The 22,868-nt window shown below is 42.4% G+C and overlaps 1 protein-coding gene across 4 annotated transcripts in view; it reads left to right on the top strand.

Moving 5' to 3' along the window:
• Positions 1-22,868, top strand: part of EPHB1 (EPH receptor B1) — a 419,448-nt gene that overhangs the window by 366,455 nt on the left and 30,125 nt on the right. For all 4 annotated transcript variants that reach the window (XM_037143852.2, XM_037143853.2, XM_037143850.2 and 1 more), the window contains 2 exons: positions 1,074-1,321; positions 8,165-8,380. In XM_037143852.2, the coding sequence (XP_036999747.1) occupies positions 1,074-1,321; positions 8,165-8,380 (464 nt within the window). The remainder of the gene's footprint in view (positions 1-1,073; positions 1,322-8,164; positions 8,381-22,868) is intronic.

Here is a 22,868-nt window from a genome sequence, read left to right as displayed (position 1 = left end):
GCTTCAGTTATTCAGCTGGGACACGAATAAAAAATCCAATGTGGGGTAAAACAAACTCATATATATGAAAAAAGTCCAGCCATTGTTAATATAACGAGTACAGTTTGCGGTGCATCGATGCAGCCTGGCAGTCAAGGAAGGTGGACTGGAATGCACATGTGTGAACAATGATGACTTCACTGTATTAGTCAGTGGGGGTGGTGGATACTGTTGAGTGAGCATGTGTGCTGTGTGGCTCAAATTTTGCGTTAAGCTTGAACGTTCCTCCATGAAAACATTATGGGTGATTCAGAAGGCTTTCAGGAATGATGTAATGAGTTCAGCACAAACAGAAGGGTGGCACAAATGCTTCAAAGATGGTTGAGAATCTGTTGAAAGTGATCCATGTTCTGGAAGGCCTGCAACAAGCAGAACACCTGAGAATGTTGAGTGCATGCAGGCTGCAATAAACAAAGATCAGCATCCAACAGTGCAAGAACTAGAAGCTGATCTGAGGATTCCAAAAACTATGTGTCTGAGATTTTGATGTGGGATCTTGGCATGAAACGTGTTGGGGAAAATTTTGTTCCCTGGCTTCTGCTACCAAGCAGAAGAAGGATTATGCTGCAGTTGCTAATGGCTTGATTCAAACCACTACCAATGAACTATACCTCCTCAAGGTCCTAACACTGGGAGACCTGTGTGAGGTCCCAAGGTGCCTACTTTGAAGGGGACTTAGGCACCATTGTCCTTTGTACAATGTTTCTTATATCTTCTTCAATAAATGTCTCTATTCGTCATAGTACTGGCTGGGTGCTTTCTGGACAGGCCTCGCTCGGTATTCTGAGATTCCACTTTAGTTACCCGAACTATTTCTAAGATCTGGGCTAAGAAATGTGTTTTAGTATTCCTTCTTTGTTTGTCTTGAACTGATTAGAGCCAAGGCATCATCGTTACAATGAGATAGCTCTATTTCCATTTCTGCCTCTCTAATCACAATTCCACTTTGAGCGCCATTGTTTTTGATAAGCTTCCTCCCCATGTGGATCCACAAACTGAGAAGGAAGCAGGTAATAATTGCATTTTCGTTGCAGGAGAGTTTGGAGAGGTATACAAGGGGCGTTTGAAACTTCCAGGCAAGAGGGAAATCTATGTGGCCATTAAGACGCTGAAGGCTGGGTACTCGGAGAAGCAGCGTCGGGACTTTTTGAGTGAGGCGAGCATCATGGGACAGTTTGACCATCCCAACATTATTCGTCTGGAGGGTGTGGTCACCAAAAGTCGGCCGGTCATGATCATCACAGAGTTCATGGAGAACGGCGCCTTGGATTCCTTCCTCAGGGTAAGAGAAGCTCAGGGGCATGGATGATGTCAGCACTGCGGGACATTGGGGAATCCTGGCTGAGGAGAAATGTCTGCATGAGGGTAACCTGCCATTCAGGAATTGAACCATAAAATGTGGGTGGGTATTGGAGGTGTTCATGAGATTAACAGATTTGTTGCTAAAAGAAAAGACCAAAGAGTTTGTGGACCCCTCAGGAAAAGGATGGCATGTTGTAGGGGCCTTGATAAATGCTTGATGGATGAATAAGAATAGATAGATGGGGATAGAGAATGGCCATCAGTATCTGTACAAATCCCAGAGATCGAAGAGACTTTCAGCTGCTCCATAGCCCCATGTGATTCATGCAGATGCCAGTGGCTGCCTTTTCCCTAGCATGCTGCTCTCCCCACCCAGCCAGTTCTCATCATGTGCAGTTCACAGACAAAACAGGCTGCCTTTTTCTGGTGCCTGGGCCACCCGCCTTCTGGGCAAGAAAGGGAAAGACTGGGTCACCAGCATCCACAAGTCTTTTCTGGGCTCGATGAAGAATGTGATTCCCTTTCAACCTACAGCACGGGTAAGGGTGCTTTGAAGGCCTATGGCTGGGAAATCTGTAAAAGACCTTTGTCAGTGTGCCCAAATGCAGGCACACTAGAACCTTCTTCAGTTCTGTGAGGTATCACAGCGCTACTCAGAGAAGGGGTTAGTGCAGGTGGCAGTGATGCTGGTGCCTGGGGAATGGAAGCTGACTAAGCAATGCCAGGGAGCAAGGCCCCCTTGGACAAAAGGTTTAGCTGGGGATTTCAAGGGAGCCTGAGAGCAAAGGGGGCAGCACTAAAGAATGGGGTAGGGTCTTCTAAACAAGTACTTCAGGGTTATACCAAGTAGTAGACTATGCCCATCACCAAAGCTATCAAATAGTAGCTCTAGCTGCAGAATAAAGAACCATTTGTAGTTCATTGCCTATTTGGTAATCTGTCAGCAGCTGCATGGTGACTCCAAAGCTTAGGAGCAGAGCTTAGGAGCTGCAGTGTTTCAGAAGGGTAGCTGGGGCACTTGTCTAGAAGTGGCATTTGCATAGTATTGAAACTAACTTTGCAAGGCCAGCACGCACTTTTGGCCTTGTCTGAATCATTAAGCAGCAGTGCTCCCCCACTTTTTTGGTGGAGTAGGGGGAACAACAGATGTAGATTGTGGACCCCATGTACTTTGCCTGACACAGACTTCCTGAGGATACAGGTTATGCCTTGTATTTTGCCACCCTGGTATGTAGCACGGTGAGTGCTGGGTAAATGCTAGTTGAATGAGAAATCCAAATAAGCATTTCTGGGACAAAAATGTTCCAGAGTGACAAGAGAAGTGTAGTTATTCTGAGTGAGCCTGGTCTCCTGTCCATGCATCCAGCCCTCTCATGTAAGAGCATGGATGAACCATGCTTCCGGAGGGCATTCGTTCATGGTCAGAGCCCTCGTGAAAACAGTCAAATAAAAGTGAATAGAAGGCAACGTTAGAAGAAAAAGTGTTTTCTGGAATGAGCCTCCAAACCCTTTTGGGAGTCATTTATTTCTTACACGTCACCAGACAGTACTTCATAGAGAGTCATAACATGATCTGGAACTGTGATCAGCTTCTCTCTCTCTCTCTCTGGATGGTGCAGGGAACAGGGAGATTCATTCTCAGGAGGCTGTGGGAAATCAAAGCCACACAATGTTGCTTTGCACAAGGCTATTTCCATTTGGAGTCCAGGACATGGGCACATGTTGGACACCATTATTTTTCATGATGATGAGGTCTGGGTGGTGGGAGAAAAGCTAGGGGCCAGAGAGGAGCACAGGAAAACCAGGGAGAAAGGGTGGCAAGAAAGGAGCGGCCAGAGCAGGCAGCGCCAGGAGGAAAGGGGAAATGAAGCGTTTCTGACTCCTCGCACGGCATGGAGGCAGGTAATCTATAAATCTAATTTCGGCCTTACTAGCAAACCCTGGAGCATAGCAACATTAATTGATGTATCTGCTGCTTGATAAGATCTAAAAGTAGGTCATCAGTTAAGTTCTGTAGGGTCCATCTTCTGAGAAGTGGAATGATTTTAGGATCACCATTCAGAGAGAAAAAAGGAGTTAATTCTCAAAATATGCAGCTGTTTCCTCCCTTCAACTGATCCTTTCACACTAGATATGGCATCTTTGGAGAGTGGCCACAGCTACTGCCCTGGGTCAGCATCTGAACAGCTCTGTGCACTGGGGATCCAGTGAGCCCACTGGACGTGACTTCTCGCAGTCCACTCAGGCTCTTCTTTCATTGTGGGACTTAGGATCCCTCACATTCTGGAGGGAGTGGAAACACCATTTTTCTTCGAGCACACATTCAATGTGTTCATTGTATTCCATTTTTTCCCAAGTGTCTATGCCATGGGTTATGTGTCATGCAAATCTATAATTAAATACTTGTTTCCTTCTTGGCATTCAGATTCAGGGGGTTGAATCTAGAGGCTTTTCCATAATCTTATGAACAACCCCCCAAATCTCCTCGATGTCCCATGCTTGAGCCAGCAAGGTTGACATGCTCTGTAAGGCTTTTGTGCCTAAAATTTGGCCTTATAGTTGTTGCTGGTTCATTCACAGATGGTCATAACTGAAAGACTCTTGGAAGTCACTGAGCAGTGACAAATGGAGACATTTCTCATCAGGGAAGCTCATTCATGGGCTGAAACTATACAACAGCAACCCAGATGTCAGGAAGAAGACACCAGATTGGGAGCCGTGAAACCGGGGTTCTGCTTTGGGCTCTGCTGTGAGTCACCCCGTGGCCTTGAACAAATCTGTTAACTCAATTTCCCAATCTATAAACTAAAGGCATTGAGCTGGATGATCTTGAAAGGTCCCTTTCAGTTAAAAAAAAATCTATGATTCATTCTCTTCAAACAAATCAAATAAGGGTTTCATTTCCTGAAGTGGATTTGTCAATGAAAGTTGAAATACCTAAATCCTTCCTGTCTAATAAAAGGGCCAGCAAGTAGCTTCAGTGAATTTGAAGAAAAGCAGTTTCAGCAGAAAGCACTTCATGAAGAGAAGAAAGTTTAAATTACTTCACCTAGGCTGTATTTCTTCTATGTGCTATGTTTTTACCATGTGCTCAGTGTGGCAGATCTTTTCCCAAAGTCACTAAGAAACCTCTCTTTTTTCTAATCTTGTTTGTTTTTATATGCTTATGTTCATATCCCTGAAAGTTCTTTCTGGGAAGTTATACCAATGAAATAAACATAAAACAGTTGAACATGCCAGGAAATCTTAATATGCTTATATCTTTAAATTTCACCAAGATTATGAACTCAACAAGCATGACCCTGTCTTGTCATGATATGTGATTACCCTGCAGATCCTAAAGAAAATGCATTAGTCTTCACAAAGTCAGCATATTCCAACAGAAAAGGCACTGGAGTTGAAAGAGTCAGATAAGTATAGCATATATGCGGTAGAAATGTCTCTACTTTCTATTTCCATGGCCATGGCAGACACCATTAATCAATCATGGCTTCTTTTCCTGTGAAGCTGATATACAGCTTTATTCTCTACCCAGCATTTGAGACAGCCATTACCAATTGATCAGAGATGGAATGCTAGTAGAGATGTAATTTGCTGTTCTGGACTTAGAATCTTGTTATAAGCCAAAACCACACAGAGTGATTGAAAGCTGATCACTTAAACTTTCTGGACTTAATTTATCTTCTCTATAAAAACAATATGCTATTGCCTGCCTTTCACAGAACCAATTTTAAGGATTAGAACATATCTATGGAGTATGAGTTGCCATTCAAAAGTCAAGTAAAGGAAGAAGTCAATGTTTATTGATCAATTGATCCAAACTTCAGGCTTACATCATTAGTTTCTAATCATATGCTACTCCAGTTGGAGGGGGAAGCTATTGCATGCCAACCTGTTGAGCTCAGAATGGCCTGTGGACTAAGTTCTCCAAGGACAATGGTCCTAGGGTGTCTTCCACACAAACCTAGAACCCACAGTTCTGGCCCTAGGTGTCCTCAGTCTCTCTCACCAGGCACCCCAGGTACATGGAAGAGCTGATTTGTGTGACACTATGACCTTGCTGATAATACCAACAACTATTGCTGCTGTCTTAGTGTTCACTAGGCACTGAGCTAAACCCTTTTACATGTATCATCTCATTGAACCTCACCAAAATCCTGTGAAGCATAAACACCATGGGCACTATGTTCTTATTTTACAGATGTGAAAATCAGTACTCTAGAGGTTAAATGACTTGGCCAAGAGCGTGCAGCCAGTGAGTGGCAGACCATGGATCCAACCTGGGTCTGTCTGGCTACAAAACCTTGAATTTTAGCTATTTATTGGCCCTTGTTGGCTCTAGAAACTCTAAAGATGACTGGCCTAAATTTTAAAACAAATTAGATTATAAAGCAGGCCTATGAAGACTTAAATGACTTAATGTAGAAACATAAACAAGTTACTGCACATGATTTCAACATTGCTCTTCTCAAAACTGTTGACCACCACCGCCTCCCCCAACATCTGTATACAAGCTGGCTTCTTTAGGGAGACATTCGTTTTCAATGGCAGTGTTGTTGTTGAAAGAGGAAGCATGTGTGGAGAGGAAGCAACAACCCGAATTGAAAACGGATGACCCTGTGAGTTCAGGCTGAGTGAGAATACAGTTATAATAGACAGAAGGTGCGTGAGAGCTTCCTGAGGAGGCAGGTCCCCAGAGAGCTACCTAGTGAAGAGGAATGGTGCCAGCCCAGCTCACTTCTTGAGGAGGTGGTGACTAAAGTTCATTAGTAAGAAGGAGAATTTGCATCTCTCACAGCACATCCAGCTCTCGTAGATGGGCACCATATGCTGAAAAAATAGTTTCCAAAAAGCAGCTCTGCACTGTTTTTTGGAGTTGGTTAGAAGAAAATATTGTGGAAGAAGCATCCTCGGCTGGTGGTTAAGTTTTGACTTAGAAACAGCCTGGAATGTGGGGCAGTCGAGATTGGTGTGTTGGGGGTCCTCTTCTGGCAGGGCTCTCAGGAAGCACTGCAGGAGCATCAGTTTGCTCCAGTCCTTCAACTTATCAGGGTGCATAACCCTGGTGAACATAGACCCGGGCTTGCCATCTTGCATGAGGAAGGCATTAATAATTCATTCTGTCATTGTTCGACTTTTTGATTGTTGGGGTCTTCTCTAATAAACGGGGTAGTTTTAAAAAGAGCTTTTACTTTTTTATGCTTATTTTTGCATAGAATATGCTTTTGCAGGAGCTCGTGTGTGAATAATGTGTCCCACACATATTTAAGTGACGTAATGCATGTGAGTGCTTTTTGTATCACCTCACACATGGTACGTGCTCAGTAAACGGGGGCCTCTCACTGTTTACGCTTCCTGCATTTCACCTGAGGACACTGGGGCAGAGGGAATGACTGCCTTGCTCAGGGCCTGTGTTCCGGTAACTAGACTGGACCCTGGGGGTCTGTCTTCTTCCACCTCTCCTACAGTCCAAGCATTTTGATGCCTGAGCCATGCTCTACTTATAGAATACAACTCATAGTCCTTTGGGGAACAGCTGTGGCTGGACTAGATGGGAAAATGTATTCTTAGCAATGTGGCCCAGGGTTTGCTTACTTAAACAGTGTGTGCAGAGCTAAGACCCAGGGGCTTTGGGGAGACAGGAGGATGGCACAGATTCACTCACTGAAGAAATGTCATCTAACCGTTGAGGAGGGCATCCACCCAAGAAGCTGATCCCACTGATGATTGGAGAGAGGACAGCACTGAATGTTGGCATGAGGAAGAGCAGCAACAGCTCTCATTCAGTAGGAGAGGGTCCATGTGCCAGGCACTGTGCGTGCACTTCTGCCCAGTGATCCTTATGAGGCTGGTATGGTTATTCCAATTTCAGGGTAAGAGCCTGGTAGTACCCAAGGGAGATACCTTAACATTTAATTCTGGAAACAGGGAGCGATGTACCAGTCATTCATTCAGCACATGTTTATTGGGCTTTGTCTACCTATTACATTAAAGCTCTCTGTTACAGTGGTGACCACAAGACGGAGGGTTCTAATGCTCAAATTGCTTAGAGTCAAGCAACAGAGATAGACACTCATATATACACACAAACTAAAATTGTGACATTTGCTAAGAAGAAGAGTATTCACTGAAAAATAGTAAGAAAGTACTAAATGTATTTGAGGAAGGGGACTAGTTACAGAGACACGCTCTCTGGAGAAACCTGAAAGGCAGGTAGGTGTTGATTAGGGGGGAAAAGCAGAGCGAATGGCATGTGTAAGGGACCTACGGCAGGAAGAGCCTGGCTTGGAAAAAGATCGAAATGTCGGCAGCCACTGTGGCTTTCACACAGGCATGAGGGACACACTGGCATAAGGTGAGGCACTAGCTGATCCCACGGGGGACTTGTGGGCCATGCTAAGGAGTTTGGAGCTTCACCTTAACACAATGGGAAGCTATTAGAGAGCTTTAAGCCAGAGAGTGACATGCCCTGATTTATGTCTTACAAAGATGGCTCTAGCTCCAGGGTAGAGAATGGATGCACAGTGCATGGTGGCTGTTATAGGTGATGGATGACAATGACTTGGTTAGCTTGGTGGCAGTGGAGATGGAGAGGAGTAGATGGGTTTGCGATGTAATTTGGAGATGAAATTGACAGGGCTTGGCAAGGGGAAGAGAGCAGAACATTCAAGGAGAGGGATGAGGATAGAAGTGGGGGAGGGAGCGGGCAGTGAGCGTCCGCCCAGCACTGAGAGGCTGACAAGCGGCAGGGCTATGGTGCTTCGGCTTTTGTTTAACCACTGAAGCGCATCTTGATTCTGATGCCCCTTGTGTCTTATTACAGCAAAATGATGGACAGTTCACGGTGATCCAGCTGGTGGGGATGCTCAGGGGCATTGCTGCTGGCATGAAGTACCTGGCCGAGATGAACTACGTGCACCGGGACCTGGCTGCTAGGAACATTCTGGTCAATAGTAACCTGGTCTGCAAGGTGTCCGACTTTGGCCTTTCCCGCTACCTCCAGGATGACACCTCAGACCCCACCTACACTAGCTCCTTGGTGAGTCCTTCTTGGTATACTCGGGTGAAAGTGCGGTCTGAGAAAAAGGTAGCTGAAGCATGTCTGTGGACCCAGGGCAGAGCCATACTCAGAGGGACTGGGACCTGAACTCACCTCTCTACTGGGGGAGCCAGGTGGCAGTAGAAATATCCATTTGGGAGAAACAATAGCAGCTGGCTGTCCAGGCAAACGTTTGGGCACAGGCTGTGAGGAAGGGTCAGTGTCTACTCTGAAAGCCATGGTGTTTCTTAGCCAATGGGAAGAGGATGTTTAGAAAGGATGATTTTGGGGAATCCAAACAGTTGGACAGTGGCATCAGAGACATTTGTCATCAGGAAACAGGCTCTTGTTGGGTTGACACTGTGTCTCCAGGTAGAACTTGGTTCCCTTCTCTTCTCCTTCTCCATTGCTTCCAGATAGCTTTAAGTATAGCCACAGGATGAGTTCTCTTACATTTGTTTTGCCTGCTCTGCCTTCCCACCTGCATCCCAGGGAGCTCTAATCATCTATGTCTGACTGCCCAGTTAACTCTCGCAGGTCCAAAATAGAGCACTTGATTTACGCTCGGGTTTCCCTTCCCCACCCTCTCCAGCTCAGTGGTTGTGCCACAACCAATGACTGAAACCTAGGAGTCAACCTTGATTTTCCTGTATGTCCCATCATCCTTGTTCAGTCCCTCAGCAGCTCCTACACGTTCTTGTAAAATCTGTCCCTTTGTTTTCATCTCTCTGCTCCTAAGTACCATTGTCTTTCACCTGGACTGTTACAGTAGCTTCCAGCGAGTCCCCCTGGTTTCCTCTTATCTTTTTATATCCATTCCCAGCAGCATCCCCCTACTGATCTAGCTGTGTTCTTTAAACTTGCCAGGTTATTATTATTATAAAAATGAAAACAATACAGAGAAATAACAGGAAAAGAACGGCGAAGAATCTACATTACCCCGAAACAGTAAACTAAAAGGCCAGAGAGTAAATATTTTAAGCTTTGATGGCCAAGAGGCGAAATGAGGCCATCATGCAGAAAATGACACAACTGTTTAAAATGTAGCTCTTTAAACAGGTAAAAATGCCGTTCTTAGCTCAGACATTTGTAAACAGCCAGGTAACCAGCCAGATTTGTCACTCAGACTATAGTTTGTTTACCAATCCCTGTCGTGAAGCATCCATTTAAACACTTTTACATTTTTCCCTTTGTTCAAAAATGCAAAAAAATTTATTTTATAAAAATGGAATCATGTTATGCTTATTATTCTGTGTCTTGTGTTTGTAAACATCCTGACCCACCAGGAGTGTGTGGTGCCTATCTTCCAGCGTCTTTACCAGCACTGGAGGGGATCAGTCTTTAAAAATTTGCAGTCCAAAGATGAAAAATGATGCTTCATCTTAATTTGCCTTTTTACCTGACTGCTAGAGATATGCCTTCTCACATAGTTATTGGTACTCGTGTTTCTTCTCCTGTTCATTATCTATACATACTTTACCTATTTTTCTATCAGGTTATTTGCTTTTTTTTATTTTTAATTATTGCTTTGAGAGAGAGAGAGGAAAGTAGAGAAAGAAAGAAAGAAATATCAATTTGTTGTTTCACTTGTTTATGTATTCACTGGTCGATTCTTGTATGTGCCCTGACCAGGGATTGAACCTGCAACCTTGGCATATGAGGATGGTGCACTAACCAGCTGAGCTAAGTGGCCAGGGCTATTTATTGGTGTTTTAGAAATTTACAAGTGTTTTCATGGTAGGGATGTTAATCCTTTGTCTGCCATATATGATACAATCAGTTTCCCCTTCCCGTCTGTTAGTTGTTTGATATTTTTTGTGATATCTTTTGGGCTTCTAAAAGTGGTCAATATTCATGTAGCCCAGATCTGTTTTATCCTCTATGCCTTTTCGGATTTTCTGCTTTGTTTTAAAAGTTCTCTTTACTCCAAGTTTATAATATGCTTTTTAAAGTTTCCTATATTATTGGGGGGCTTGTTCTATATATAAATATTTAATATTTCCTGAAGTTTATTTATTCTCCTCAAGATTTTATTTTTAAAATTTTCAAGCATGCAGAGGACATGATAAAATTTTGCAGAGGATGGCCATTTCCTACCACCTAGATTCTAGAGTTACTGTTCATTTATCACCTCACCCTATTTTGTTGGTGCATTTCCAGATAAGTTGCAGACTTATTAGTACATATTACTCCTAAACACTTCCCCATACATGTCTTTAACTAAAGTATTTGTTTATAGTTTTTATTTTGTTTAAGGTAAAATTTTCATATATGAAAATGCATGAATATTAAGTGTACATTTATAGTTTCAGCAAATACCTACAACTCGGTTATACAAACTCTTATCAAGATACAGAACATTGGTTCACACCGGGAAGTTCCCTCATATCCCTTCCCAGGCAATCCCAGTGGTTGCCTCTGTATGTGGGGTTCCTACCCCAACCCCACATGCAGAGGCAACCACTGTTCTGGTTTCTGTTTCAGTCATAGGTTTGCTCTGCTATTCTAGAACTTCACATAAGTGGAATCACGTTGCATATGTGCTTTGTGTCTGGCTGCATTAACTTGGCATTCTGTGTGTGAGATCCGTTCATATCGTGTGTAGCACTAACTTGTTCCTATTTATTGTAGTATTACATTGCTCATTTATCCATTCTCTTGTTGACAGAGGCAAGTGCTATTCTCAAATTTCTTTTTGACTATGTATTAGGACAAATATTACCCTGTTTTTATCCAGATGAATAGATGATTATGCCAGTACCACATATTATATACATTATCCATTTTTTATTGAATCACATGTCATCTTTGTCATACAAGTTTGTTATATGAACTATGCTTTGACTTTTAATTCTTCTCCATTGATCTATTTATTGATTCTTGGGCCCAACCATATTGTCCTGATTATTAACTTCAGCAAGAGTTTTACAATCTGTCTAGTTCTGATTTCAATAATTTTAGCAAGCATTTTAGTATTTGGGTAAAGTAAGGTATCCTTCATTCTTCTTTTTAATGAAATTTTCTCGGCTCTCTTCAAATACATTTTGTTTCATGTGAAATTCAAAATCACTTCATCCAATTTTAAAACATGCACACATACATATACACTAACCTTTGAATTTTAAATGGAATTCTATTCTACCTTTGGAAGAACTAATATTTCAATGACCCTGAAGCACCTATGTAATGATGTGAATCAAATATGCAATTTGTATATACCTTATATTAAAATTTTCTTAGGTAAAAACTCCCCACATTATTTTTTATATATATTATTTGAATCATTTGTTATGATTTTTGTGTTTCTTCTAAATGATAAAGCTTATATAGCCCTAGATCTGTGAGCTTTCTCAGTTCACCTGCCTGCCCATATGTATCATATTATTCCTCCATGGTTTGCCTTATATGTAAAATAAAGAAAATTTTCATGTTTGCTGATTAAGCAATTTATGTTTCTAAAAGTGCAAATTACTTACATGAAAAAATATTTTTTGAGCATCTACTACATACCAATACAGAGCCAGGGCTAGGGGCACACTCAAGATCAAAAGGAGACATAGTTACTATGTTCACATCACAATTTAATGAGGAAAGAGCATATTAAACAGATGTATATAACTAAGCTCATTATTACCAGTGGAGATGAGAACCAGGGTGTTCTGTGAGAGTTTGAATAAAACAATACATAACAAAATAGTCAGACTGTGTCTAAGGGAATTAAGGAGGGCTTCTGGAGGCAAAGACGCTGCTGCAGCAGAGATTTTAGCAATAAGTCGCCCAAGTGATGGAGTGGGTAGAGCACTGAGACACAAACAGCATGTACAAAGAACCTGTGGCAAGGAGGGAAGTGGACTCTTAGAGCAACTGAGGGAAAACCATTTAACTTGGCATTTGGAGAAAGAGGGGGAAAGTGACCAAGATGGCCAGCAGCAGTTTCAACTGCAGGGCCTCCCAGACCCCTGTGCTGAAATTTGCAGCCTGAGGGCAGTAGAAGCCATCTAAGGGCTCAGTGTGTGTGTGTGCATGTGCTCAGGTGCACATACAACCCAAAGGTGACAGAATTTCATTTCAGAAAAATAGCCTGGCCTTTCTCTTGCCTTTTCTTTCCAATGTCTTCCCTTCCTTTCTTTAAAGACAAAACAAAAAATACTTTCTTGCCTTTCTCTTTTTTTCACCAATAAATGATTTGGCAGGGCCAATCAAAGTAAATGTTCTGAGAAAGGGAAGCAAGCCCTAGCAGGGACTGAGACCTGTATGGGAGGGGGCTGGCAGCTCAGCAATATTGGAAAAGCAGCTATGTACAGGGACATTGACAAATACATTGGAGGTAACGCACACATGTGAAAAGCATGAAAGCTGGCATGAATTGTGTGGCACTGGATTGCAGTTGGAGGTATTGCTATGAACTTATGGTTTTCAACATATAAAAAAGAGAGAGAGATAAATATAGGATGAGAATGCCTCAAAACAATGACACTCAGGAAGCAAAGAGTACACCTGGCTCCGGGGTGTCTGGGATTCCAGATATTCTTTTACACTAAAAGCAACCAAGACTCATCAGAGAGATGGCCTTTTCTAGGCACTGGTGGAGACAGTACAAAATAACCTGGCAAATCTTTTTGTTCCGGAAAGCAAAAAAATACTCAAAGAATGATGGAGACATATCTAAAGAACAATGTCCAGCTTGAAGGGCCTCTTAATGTCCAAACATGGGATAATTTGAGGCTCAAAATATATAATGACAGTATCAGTTTATAACCTATTAAATAAGGTAACAACTATGTCATCCACACTAATAGGAATATAATCAACAAATAAATTAATAGAGGAGAAAGCTTTCTCAATCCTAGAAAAATTATATTATCAGAAAATTCTTATTTGGTGTCCATCAGATTAACTTAAAAATTATCAATGGATGCTAAGATTTAGGATGAAATTCAGAAGACAAACAGGATTTTACGTAGTATTCTCCCCCCAAAATATTTATTACAAAAGGAGAGAAAGTAACTTTACAAAGAAATTTGGCAACATCGTCTGAATCAAGTAAATCAATTTCACTCCAGCAACAGGACAAGTAGACTTTGAGTGATACTTCATAGGATTCAATGAAAAGAACATAACATTTGAAATACTCTGTTCAAAATGTTCTAAGCTGGGTCTCATCATGAGGAAATATCAGATTAACTAAAACTGAGGTACATTCTATTAAACACCTGGCCTATGATTTTTTAAAAATTCCAAGGTCATGAAAGTCAAGGAGACTGAGCATTTGTTCCAGATTGAAGGGGATGGGGAGGTTCTATAACCAACCAGGGATTAAGAGGCCATTTCTGGGACAGTTGTTGATAGTTGGAATGAGTTATCTGGGCAAAGAGTGTATAGACATTCTTTGTGGGATTCTTGCAGCTTTTCAATAAATTTGAAACTGTCATTATATATGTATACACACATATAGGTATATGTACATGTGTATGCATATATAAACTATTTTTAAAACTTATGTATTTACCCTGGCTGCAATTTGGAAGATGGGTGTGAGAAAGAGGTGACAGTAGAAGTAAGAAGAGGCATCAGGAGGCTACAGGACGGTGCGGGTAAATGAAGCTCAGAGGGATCAGGGGAGTAACGTGAAAAGGAGTTGATAGTAAGTGATGCTTAGAAGTGAAGGCGATGGAAGGCTGAGGGTGGTGTCCGGTTTCTGACCTGTGCCTCCACGTGGATGAGGGTGCCGTTCTCTGAGAAGGAACTGCTTAGAGGAGTAGAGGGGTTGGGATGGATTGTGGGTTTGGTTTAGAGTGTGTTTCTCAGACTTTGATGGGAATCAGATTTGCCCAGAGAGTTGATAAGGAGCACATATACTCATTGAAATAGAGTGGGATCTGTACCTTCACATCATTACCAAAATTTTCCAGGCAATTTTTTAATAAACTTTAAAAAAAATTTTATTTATTTATCTTTAGAGGGGAAGGGAAGGAGAGAAGGAGAGAAATATCAATGTATGGTTGCCCCTTGTGCGTCCCCTGCTGGGAACTGGCCTGCAACCCAGGTCTGTGCCCTGATGGGGAATCAAACCACGATCCTTTGGTTCACAGGCCTGCACTCAATCCACTGAGCTACACCAGCCGGGGCTCTGGGCAATTTTTATACCTGTGTCATTTTGAAAGACTTGTTTAGAACATTTTTATTTTTATGTTGGTAGGATATCTAAGTAGAGCTGTTAAATATATGCCTTTGAAGCATGGAGAAGTCCAAATGAAGATGTATATTTAGGAGTCATTGGCTCCTAAAGAAAATAATTTTTAAAAAGAAATAGAGAAAAGAATTCAAACAGAGTGTATAAATTAATGACTTGGGAGAGAGTAGAATGAGCGAAGGGCCTCATTCTGACCATACAAGCTCGACGTTCGCCAATACAAAAGTAGGAGGCGTGGAAGCCCAATTGTTCCTTTCCTCCAGAGAAGCAATTTCTGAGACTTTACTTTAAATCTTACCCCCCTCATTTTCAAATGAAGGCTCTGAGGCCCAGAGTGGTCAAACAAGGAGTTAACTGAGGTCACTCAGCTTGTCAGTGCAGCTTTTGGTCCTTTAGTCCAGGTCTCCAGGCTTCAAGTCCAGTGCCCAGGGTGCTGTGGCTCCCTCTCTGGCCCCACAGCATGTTGGACCCCCTGCCCAACTTCGGTCATTTGCAATGTCCCAGAAAGGCTGTTTCTCTGTCTTTCTCCCCCCGCCCTTTTTCTCCCAAAGGTCCCGCAAAATACTGTCTTTAGAATCCAAGTCAGCGGGTATCTCTGCCAACTGACTGTGCTGACCTTTGAGTGATTCTCACAGAGGCCAGGCAGTATTGTACCTCCCCCCACCCCATTTTCAGGCAGAGGGGGGCTAGTTACTAACTTTTATCTGTATATTGGTTTTCAGCTCTATCTTGACATTTTTTTCATGGTTACCCTAAAACCTACATATATAATTTTTTAAATTTTTTCACAGTTTACTTAGGGTTAATATTGTACCTACCATATCACATACATTGTAAAAACAATAATATAACCAAAACACATAGGTCCATTTGCCACCCCTGTCTCTGCTGCCCTTCACATTATAATTATCATATGCATTACATCTACCGACATTAAAAGCACCACAAGACAATCTTACCATTTTTCCTTTAAACAGTCGCATGCACCTTTCAGATACTGAGTAAAATATTTTATATTAACTCAAAATAGTTCCGATTTCTCTTGCTCTTCATTTCTGATAATCCAAGCTTCCCTCTGGTATCATTCCTTTGGTCCGAAGAACTTCTTTTACATGTCTTGTAATGCAGACCTTCTGGCATTAAATTCTTTTAGTCTTCCTTTATCAGAGAAATGTCTACGTTTTGCATTCATTCCTGCAAGAAATTTTTTGATGAATATGTAATTCTAGGTTCATCGGTTTTTCTCTTTCAGCACTTTAAAGACCATGTTTCCCTGTCTTCTGGTTGTCTTGTTTTACATTGTTTCATTGTCTTCTGGTTGTCTTGTTTTACATTGTTTCATTATCTTCTAATTGTCGTGGTTTCTGGTAAGAAATCCCATGACTGTTCGAATCATTGTTCTCCTGTGTATGTACTGTGACTTTCCTCTGGTACCTCTCAAGATTTCTCATTATCTTTGTTTTTTAGCTTGACTATGATGTTCCTGAACATACTTTTCTCCCCAAATTTATCCCATTTTAGATTATCTAACCTTTTTAGGGGATAATGTCTTGGGGCATTTTCAGCCACAATTTTTCAAATATTATCTCCAGTCCCTTTTCCTCTTCTGGGGCTACAATTACCTACATGTAGAACTTGTGAAATTGACCCATGGGTTTCCAAAGCTCTGTTTATTATTTTCCCCATTTTTTCTCTTTCTCAGATCTACCTTTAAGTTCATTGATTATTTCATTTGTCATTCTCTTATACAAAAAGGAAAGTCCGTCTAGTGACTTTTTTGGCTCTATAATTTCTTAGTAACTTTTTATTTTATACTTTCTAATTCTCAGCTGAGATACCTTGTCTTTTTATTTATCATGAGCATATTTTTATTTATCTCATAAAGCATAAGTATAATATTATCTGCTTTAAAGTTTGGGTCATCTTGGGTTGACATCTTCTTAACCCCATAAAAATAGATCGCATTTCCCTGGTCCTTCATGTCTAGTAGTTCTGTATTATGTACATTATGAATGGCATGATGTAGAGACTGTGGGCTGTTAACACTGATCAACAGTGTTGGTGTTTTTGGTTTAGCAGGAAGTTAACTTGGTTAGTTAGGCTCAACCTGCAGACTGTGTCCTGTCTACAGTGGGCAATGGTTCATAATTTCAGGTTCTGTGGTTATCAGTCTGCATTATACCTGCCTGGTTCAAGGATCAGCCAGAGAATTTGGAAAAGCTTATACCTAGAATATGGGACTTCCTTTCCCTGGCTCTCTTGTTTCCAGGAATTCTCCCCCTACTCTGCAGCAGCTCTAATTATCCTGGACTCCTTCTCTTGGTTCCTCTAGCCAGAAAAAGGATGGGATTTTTCATTAGAGTTTTAGCCAAAGGACAGACTTAGAGAAATGGCCCCTTGGGAAAAACTGTGAAAGGTAAAACTGATCTCTTGCTGTTCAGTTTTTGGAATCCTCAGGTAGTTTTTTCTTTATTTTCTTTCCTTTCATTTTTTTTCTTTTCCTTTCTCTTCTCTTGTATAATATTTTGTTATTTGCTGGAGATTTGTTAGAAGCACACTGCTCCAACCAAAAGAGGAACCTCGGCTTATCCTCAATGAACTATTCCATAAAACAGTTTTTAAGAAATGCCCTAGTTTATGCAGGGTTTTGGGGGTTTTTTTGTTTTGTTTGTTTTTTTTTTAAGCACCATCATCTTCTAGTACATCTTGTTTTACTTAATAAGTAATGATATCATTAATAGCTATGAAAGTCTTTCCTAGTAGGCTTCCAGGCTTCATCGCTCATTCTGTCTTCTCCACCATACTTTTGCCCAGGTCTCTTCTCTCTGTTTTAAATCGCTCTTTCTAGCTCAGGAGCATTGCCTTCCCACCAGGCTCCTGGAAAAATGAACAGACCGAAGTTGTTCTTTTGTGCTTTCTTGTGATTGGAATACACCCACTCAACTAGGGAACAGGTCTAAAGTGTCCTTAACACTTCCATCCTTTAGACAACTCCTCCATTCCCCTGTATGATTTACACAATTTCTTTTTGGCAGGTATGTTTCTGAATACCGCAATGGGTGTTCAGATTAGCATTCCCGTGTGTCTTAGTTTACTCAGGCAGCTAAAACAAAACACCAAAGACTGGGGGGCTCAAACAGCAGATTTATTTCTCACAATTATGGAGACTAAAAAGTCCAAGATCAAGGTGCTGACAGATTTAGTGTCCAGTGAAAACCTTTTTAGTGGATTACAAACGGCTGCCTCCTCACTGTGTCCTCACAAGGCAGAGAGAAAGAGAGCTCTGGTCTCTCTTCTTCCAATAAAGACACTAATCTATCATGAGGGTGTCACCCTCATGACCTCATCTAAACCTAATTATATCTTAAGATCCTACCTCCGAATGCTATCACACTGGGGCTTAGGGATTCAGCATATAAATTTTGGAAGGACAAGAGCATTCAGTCCATTATACCATGCTTGTATCACAGACCAGTTCTCAACCTCTGACTTCACAGGTCACCTCTGCTTATCATTGGTCCTGTCTCCTGTTATCAAGAGGAAAAAACAGGCACACTCATACTAGGAAAGGTGCCCCATCTCTGATGAACTCTTTATTAGGGTCTCACATACACATAGGTCTGAGGCAGAGCCCGGGAAGGTGCATTTCACACAAACACCATGATAACGCTGCCATGACTAGTCCTGGACCTCACTTGGAGAACTGCTGCATTAAAACTGCATTAGGGGGCATATATCTACTTCCCAAACTTGCATTGCAAGAAAATGCTAATTACCTTATTTTTCAAATATCAGCGTAAGCCTGACACTCAGTCTCTATCCTGTCAAGCAAGTGTAATTCCTGTCACCTGACAGCTCCTCCATTCCCCGAGCCCAGGGTGTGTGAGCAGCACACTTTGCACGATCTGGAGCCCCCAGGCCTCTGGCCCAGCCTCAACTCTGACTGAGCAGGCAGGTGACCAGAGACCTGGAGACAGATGTGGGCGTGGGCTCTGTGCTGGGGACACCCTCAGTCTTCAGATTCTTCTACAGCATAGCATCAAAAACATGCAAAGGAGCAACTCAGTCATTTTCACTGTCATGGTTATCAGTGAACTGGTTGCCCAGTAGACTGGGGTTTGAACTCACAGAGGATTTCTTGCATCATATTTGTTTAGCCCCCATATTTTCTAAGTAAATAAGCCTTAAGAAAATGTCTTTCAGGGAGGCTAAGGGGGTCACCTGTGTCTGGGGTGCGTAGTTCTTTTCTCTCCACTGAACTTTCCTGGCACAAACCTTGAGTTAGTACAGGGTAATGGCTGGGTTTCTTCCTTTCATCACCACTGAGAAGTGAATTCAACTGCTATTAAACTGTTTGTAGACGTTTTTTCTTATAACGTACTTAGTACTTGAAAGGTGCAAAGAAAGCAGAAAACTGTCTCAAGGGTAATCCTTCCTATAACCTTCAGGACAAAGCTGTTCAGTCTGCACTTGGCAGGTCTACTTCAAGAAGTTGCTGCTGAGTAGGCTGAGCCCTGTAACTGAGAGGTTTCAGCTCAGTCTAGAACCTCCAGCCTTCAGAATGGGAAAGGTTGGCTGGCTTCCCATCCAATGACCTCAGGTTCAGCTTTATGACTCCCCACAGTTCCTGATGGTTTTTACATATAAATCATGCTTTCCTTCCCTTTCTGATCCGGGGCTTCCCTCATGAGGCCATTTTCAAATTATGATTTCTCTCTCTTCTTTCAATCATTGAGCTTGGGTAACAGGCTATCTCTCAGGTGAATGGGAAAGTGAAGAGGAATGAAGACAAGCAAGGGAAAGAGGGGGAGAGCCTTTAATTGCAGCCAGGATAACCGAGTCCTGGTCCCCTGAAAATTCTTCTGTAGCATTAATTAAATTGAGGGAGGAATAATTCAAACCTATCCCATGGTCTGCCATTCAAATAATTCTTCGGGCAGTTCTGCCTCCTCCTTCCTCTACTATGTCTCTCTGGGTCACTTTGTCACCAGATGCTCAGTTAGGGATATCAGGCCCTGACTGAAATGCCCTTCTGAGGAAGACTCAGCATAATTATTATTAGTAAGGCCAGTGTATTATTAGCACGAGTAAGATCAGGATGGGATTTCAGAGTCTGAGCCCACTCGTGCCCTGAGGACTGGAGCAAAGCATGGGTCAGGTTTCTCAGAGAGCACATGTCTCTACTCTGAACCTGGTGTGTGGGGGCAGGTGGGCAAATTTCTCTTTTCTACGTGCCCGTCATCACTCCTGGCATCATGTGGTGGGGGTCAGCCACCCTGCGGCGGCAATGCCTCTACTGGCTGTTCTCCCCACCAACACATTTATTGAGCACCTAGTATGTGCAAAGGAGCTCCTTGCATCTCTTTTTTAGCAAAAAAAAAAAAGAGTAGTCATTAAATGACTAATTATGTGATCAACTTTGTAATTATTGGGTGCTGTGGAGAAGCATTTTTCAAGGACTCTGAAGAAGCACTATCTGGGCTGAAACCCAGCGGTGGCAAGGAGTTAATTAGGGGATGAGCGTGATGAGTACCTCCTGGGAACTGTTCCAGAGCTGGACACAGACTCTGCTTCCTCAAAGAGGACAGAGTGGGAGGGGAGGAGAGTGCTGGGGGCAGCTTGTGCTCAAACACCTGGGGATGTTGGGAGACAAAACAAGTAGGGGCAAGTCATCATCGAGGTGTAGGGACTGTGTGAGTAGCCCAAGTGGGTCCATAGTAGCTTTGCTCCACCCTATGAATTCCAGGGCACAAGCAGAGAGAAAGAACCAGAAATCAAAGTCCAGATGCAAGTCCTCAGGGACTACGGGAGGAGCCCTGTGAAGAAAGATGAGAGCTCCTGGTTGGAAGCCCTCCTGGCAGAGGATGGAAAGCCAGATTTCACCTTCTCAACTGAGAGTCCAATGAGAGTTAGTCAAGAAGTCAATGAACCAGTTAATCAAGGATCAATAATTTTGTGCAAGAGGCAATGACCTCTGTTAGAGTAAGAAATTAAACTTCATTTGTATTTACTATGTTGATTAGCAGTAGTATCTATAAATTATTTATTAAGATATAGGCTTATTTTTCAGGTTGGGTGCTTAATAAATGAAAGTCTGAAACCATAAGCTTAAAGTAAAGGGAGAGCACTTTCAATTGAGGTGAGGGGAGGGGATAGAGTAGATTCCCAGATGGTTAGATATGAACTAAGTGGTAAAACTGGGCGCATAAAAGGTACCCAGGAAGAGTTAATAGAATGAATGAATGGGTGGGTGGGTAAATGTGTCAGGTTATGAGGGCTCAGAGGCTGAGGGTTTCCAGAAAGAAGTAATAGTCTGGTTAGAATGAAAGAAGCCACAAAGTACTGGGTGTGCTCACTGGGTAGAAGCAAGCTGATTTGGTTGGTGTCGAGAAAAGAGTGTGCAAGCCAATAAAACCATGGTATGTTTGCCCTAGAAGAGCCCTGTTATCAGTTGAATTGTGTTCCCCACAAAAGCTATGTTGACGTCATAACCCCTGTACCTGTGATGAATGTGACCCTTATTTGGAAATAGTGTCTTTGGAGACGTAATCAAGATGAGATCATACTAGATGAACATGGACCCTAAAAGCAATCACTAGTGTTCTTATAAGAAAAGAGAAATTGAGACAGAGAAACACAGGGAGAAGATGACCACATAATGACAGAGGCAGAGATTAGATTGATGAATCTACAAGCCAAGAACATCAAGGATTGTTTGAAAACACCAGAAACTAGAAGAAGCAAAGAAGGATTCTCCCTTACCAGTTTCAGAGGGAGTATGGCCCTGCTGACACATTGATTTCAGACATCCAACATCCAAAATATGAGACAGTAAACTTCTTTTGCATTAAGCCATGCAGTTCATGGTACTGTGCTACAGTAGCCCTAGCAAACACACAAGTCCACGAGTTCAGCTGACCGGCTACATCCCCATCAATGGGCAGATGTGAAGTGAGTGGGCAGTCAGACTATGAAGGATGAAGACACAATATGGAAGGTCTTGGATGCACATCTGGAATATACCTAGGATTCAGGGGAACCTAACTGCATAACATTTAAGAAAAGTTAAAACAAGACAAAACAAAGAAAACACTTCAAAGGCAATGCTCCTGCAAAAATGCCACCCCAGTGGACTCCACACTTTGTTGCGTGAGTTCACTTGGGCAGCATCTTTGCAGGAGCATTGCTTTCAAAGAGCTATGACCACAAGAGGTTACATGAAGGGAGTGCTCAGGTTTTGAAAGCTCTGACCAACTTTGAGATGCTGGGAGTCTTTGCAAACCTCCCTGTAGTTCTGCAGGAGTCTTGTGCGTTGTTAGGGAAGTTGATACAGGGGGTGGAGGTGTCCATCCCATGTACCCAGCCAAATGGGGCCTCCAGGAGGGCTTGGCCTAGGAGCCCTAGGAGGGAATGAGAAACTCCTCACAAAAAAATGCCTATGGGCCTAGAGAATCTCTAGAAGGTAAAGTGTTTATCCCAGGAAGGGAAACCAGGCCCTTCAATCCAGCCCTCCCAGAGCACACAGAAGCAAGAACAGTTTAACAAAGATCCCAGAAGCTCAAAACCAGCTCTATCAAGGCTGAGCATGTTACACTTCCTCTGGGAGAGCTGAATTCAAAAATCTGAAGGCAGCAAAGGAACTCTCATGCAGTACAGTTTACAGGAAGAGGGAGGTAGAGTGTAAGGGGGAGAGATGAGAGAGCCTAGTGAGGGAGGGAAGGAAAGACCAGGAGGATAACAGATCAAAGGCCACTCTGCTGAGGGCTCAATCTGCAGATGCTCTAGCGGCACGGGGGGCTGGGGGGGGGGGGGGGGTTACACACATGGGGAGGATTCGAGCTGAGGATTTTATTTTAATCTTCCCGCAAAAGCAGTCAAGTAAACCCTTTCCTTGTGAGAAAGTGAGAGAATAGGAAACAGGAAAAGAAAAATCTCAGTGAAAAGATCCATGTAGACTTCTGCTAATATTGCTCACTTAGAGAATATATGCCATCTGGGTGTTTGATAAAAAGAAAAGAGGCGTAAAGTTCAAAGCCATGGATTCAGTTTATGAGTTGCAAGCTGCTTGCCTCTCCTCACAGCCAGCTCTTCCTTTTGTCGGAGAAGGATTATTTATTTCATGGTCAGCAATAACTCTCTTTGCAAAGTGATTCGTCAGGTCTTCATTCTTTTATTCTCTTGTGGCCAAGGAACTGAGCAGTAGGGAGAGGGGAGGTGAGATGACCCAGGTGACAAGAGCAAGACTGACCTTTATTTATTAATCATCTGGAATTTTTTATTAAAATGCGAAGCCAC

This window comes from Artibeus jamaicensis, unplaced genomic scaffold, assembly GCF_021234435.1.
Source record: "Artibeus jamaicensis isolate MK-2021 breed Jamaican fruit bat unplaced genomic scaffold, CSHL_Jam_final contig_519, whole genome shotgun sequence".
NCBI lineage: Eukaryota > Metazoa > Chordata > Mammalia > Chiroptera > Phyllostomidae > Artibeus > Artibeus jamaicensis.
This window is presented reverse-complemented; position numbering and strand designations above follow the sequence as displayed.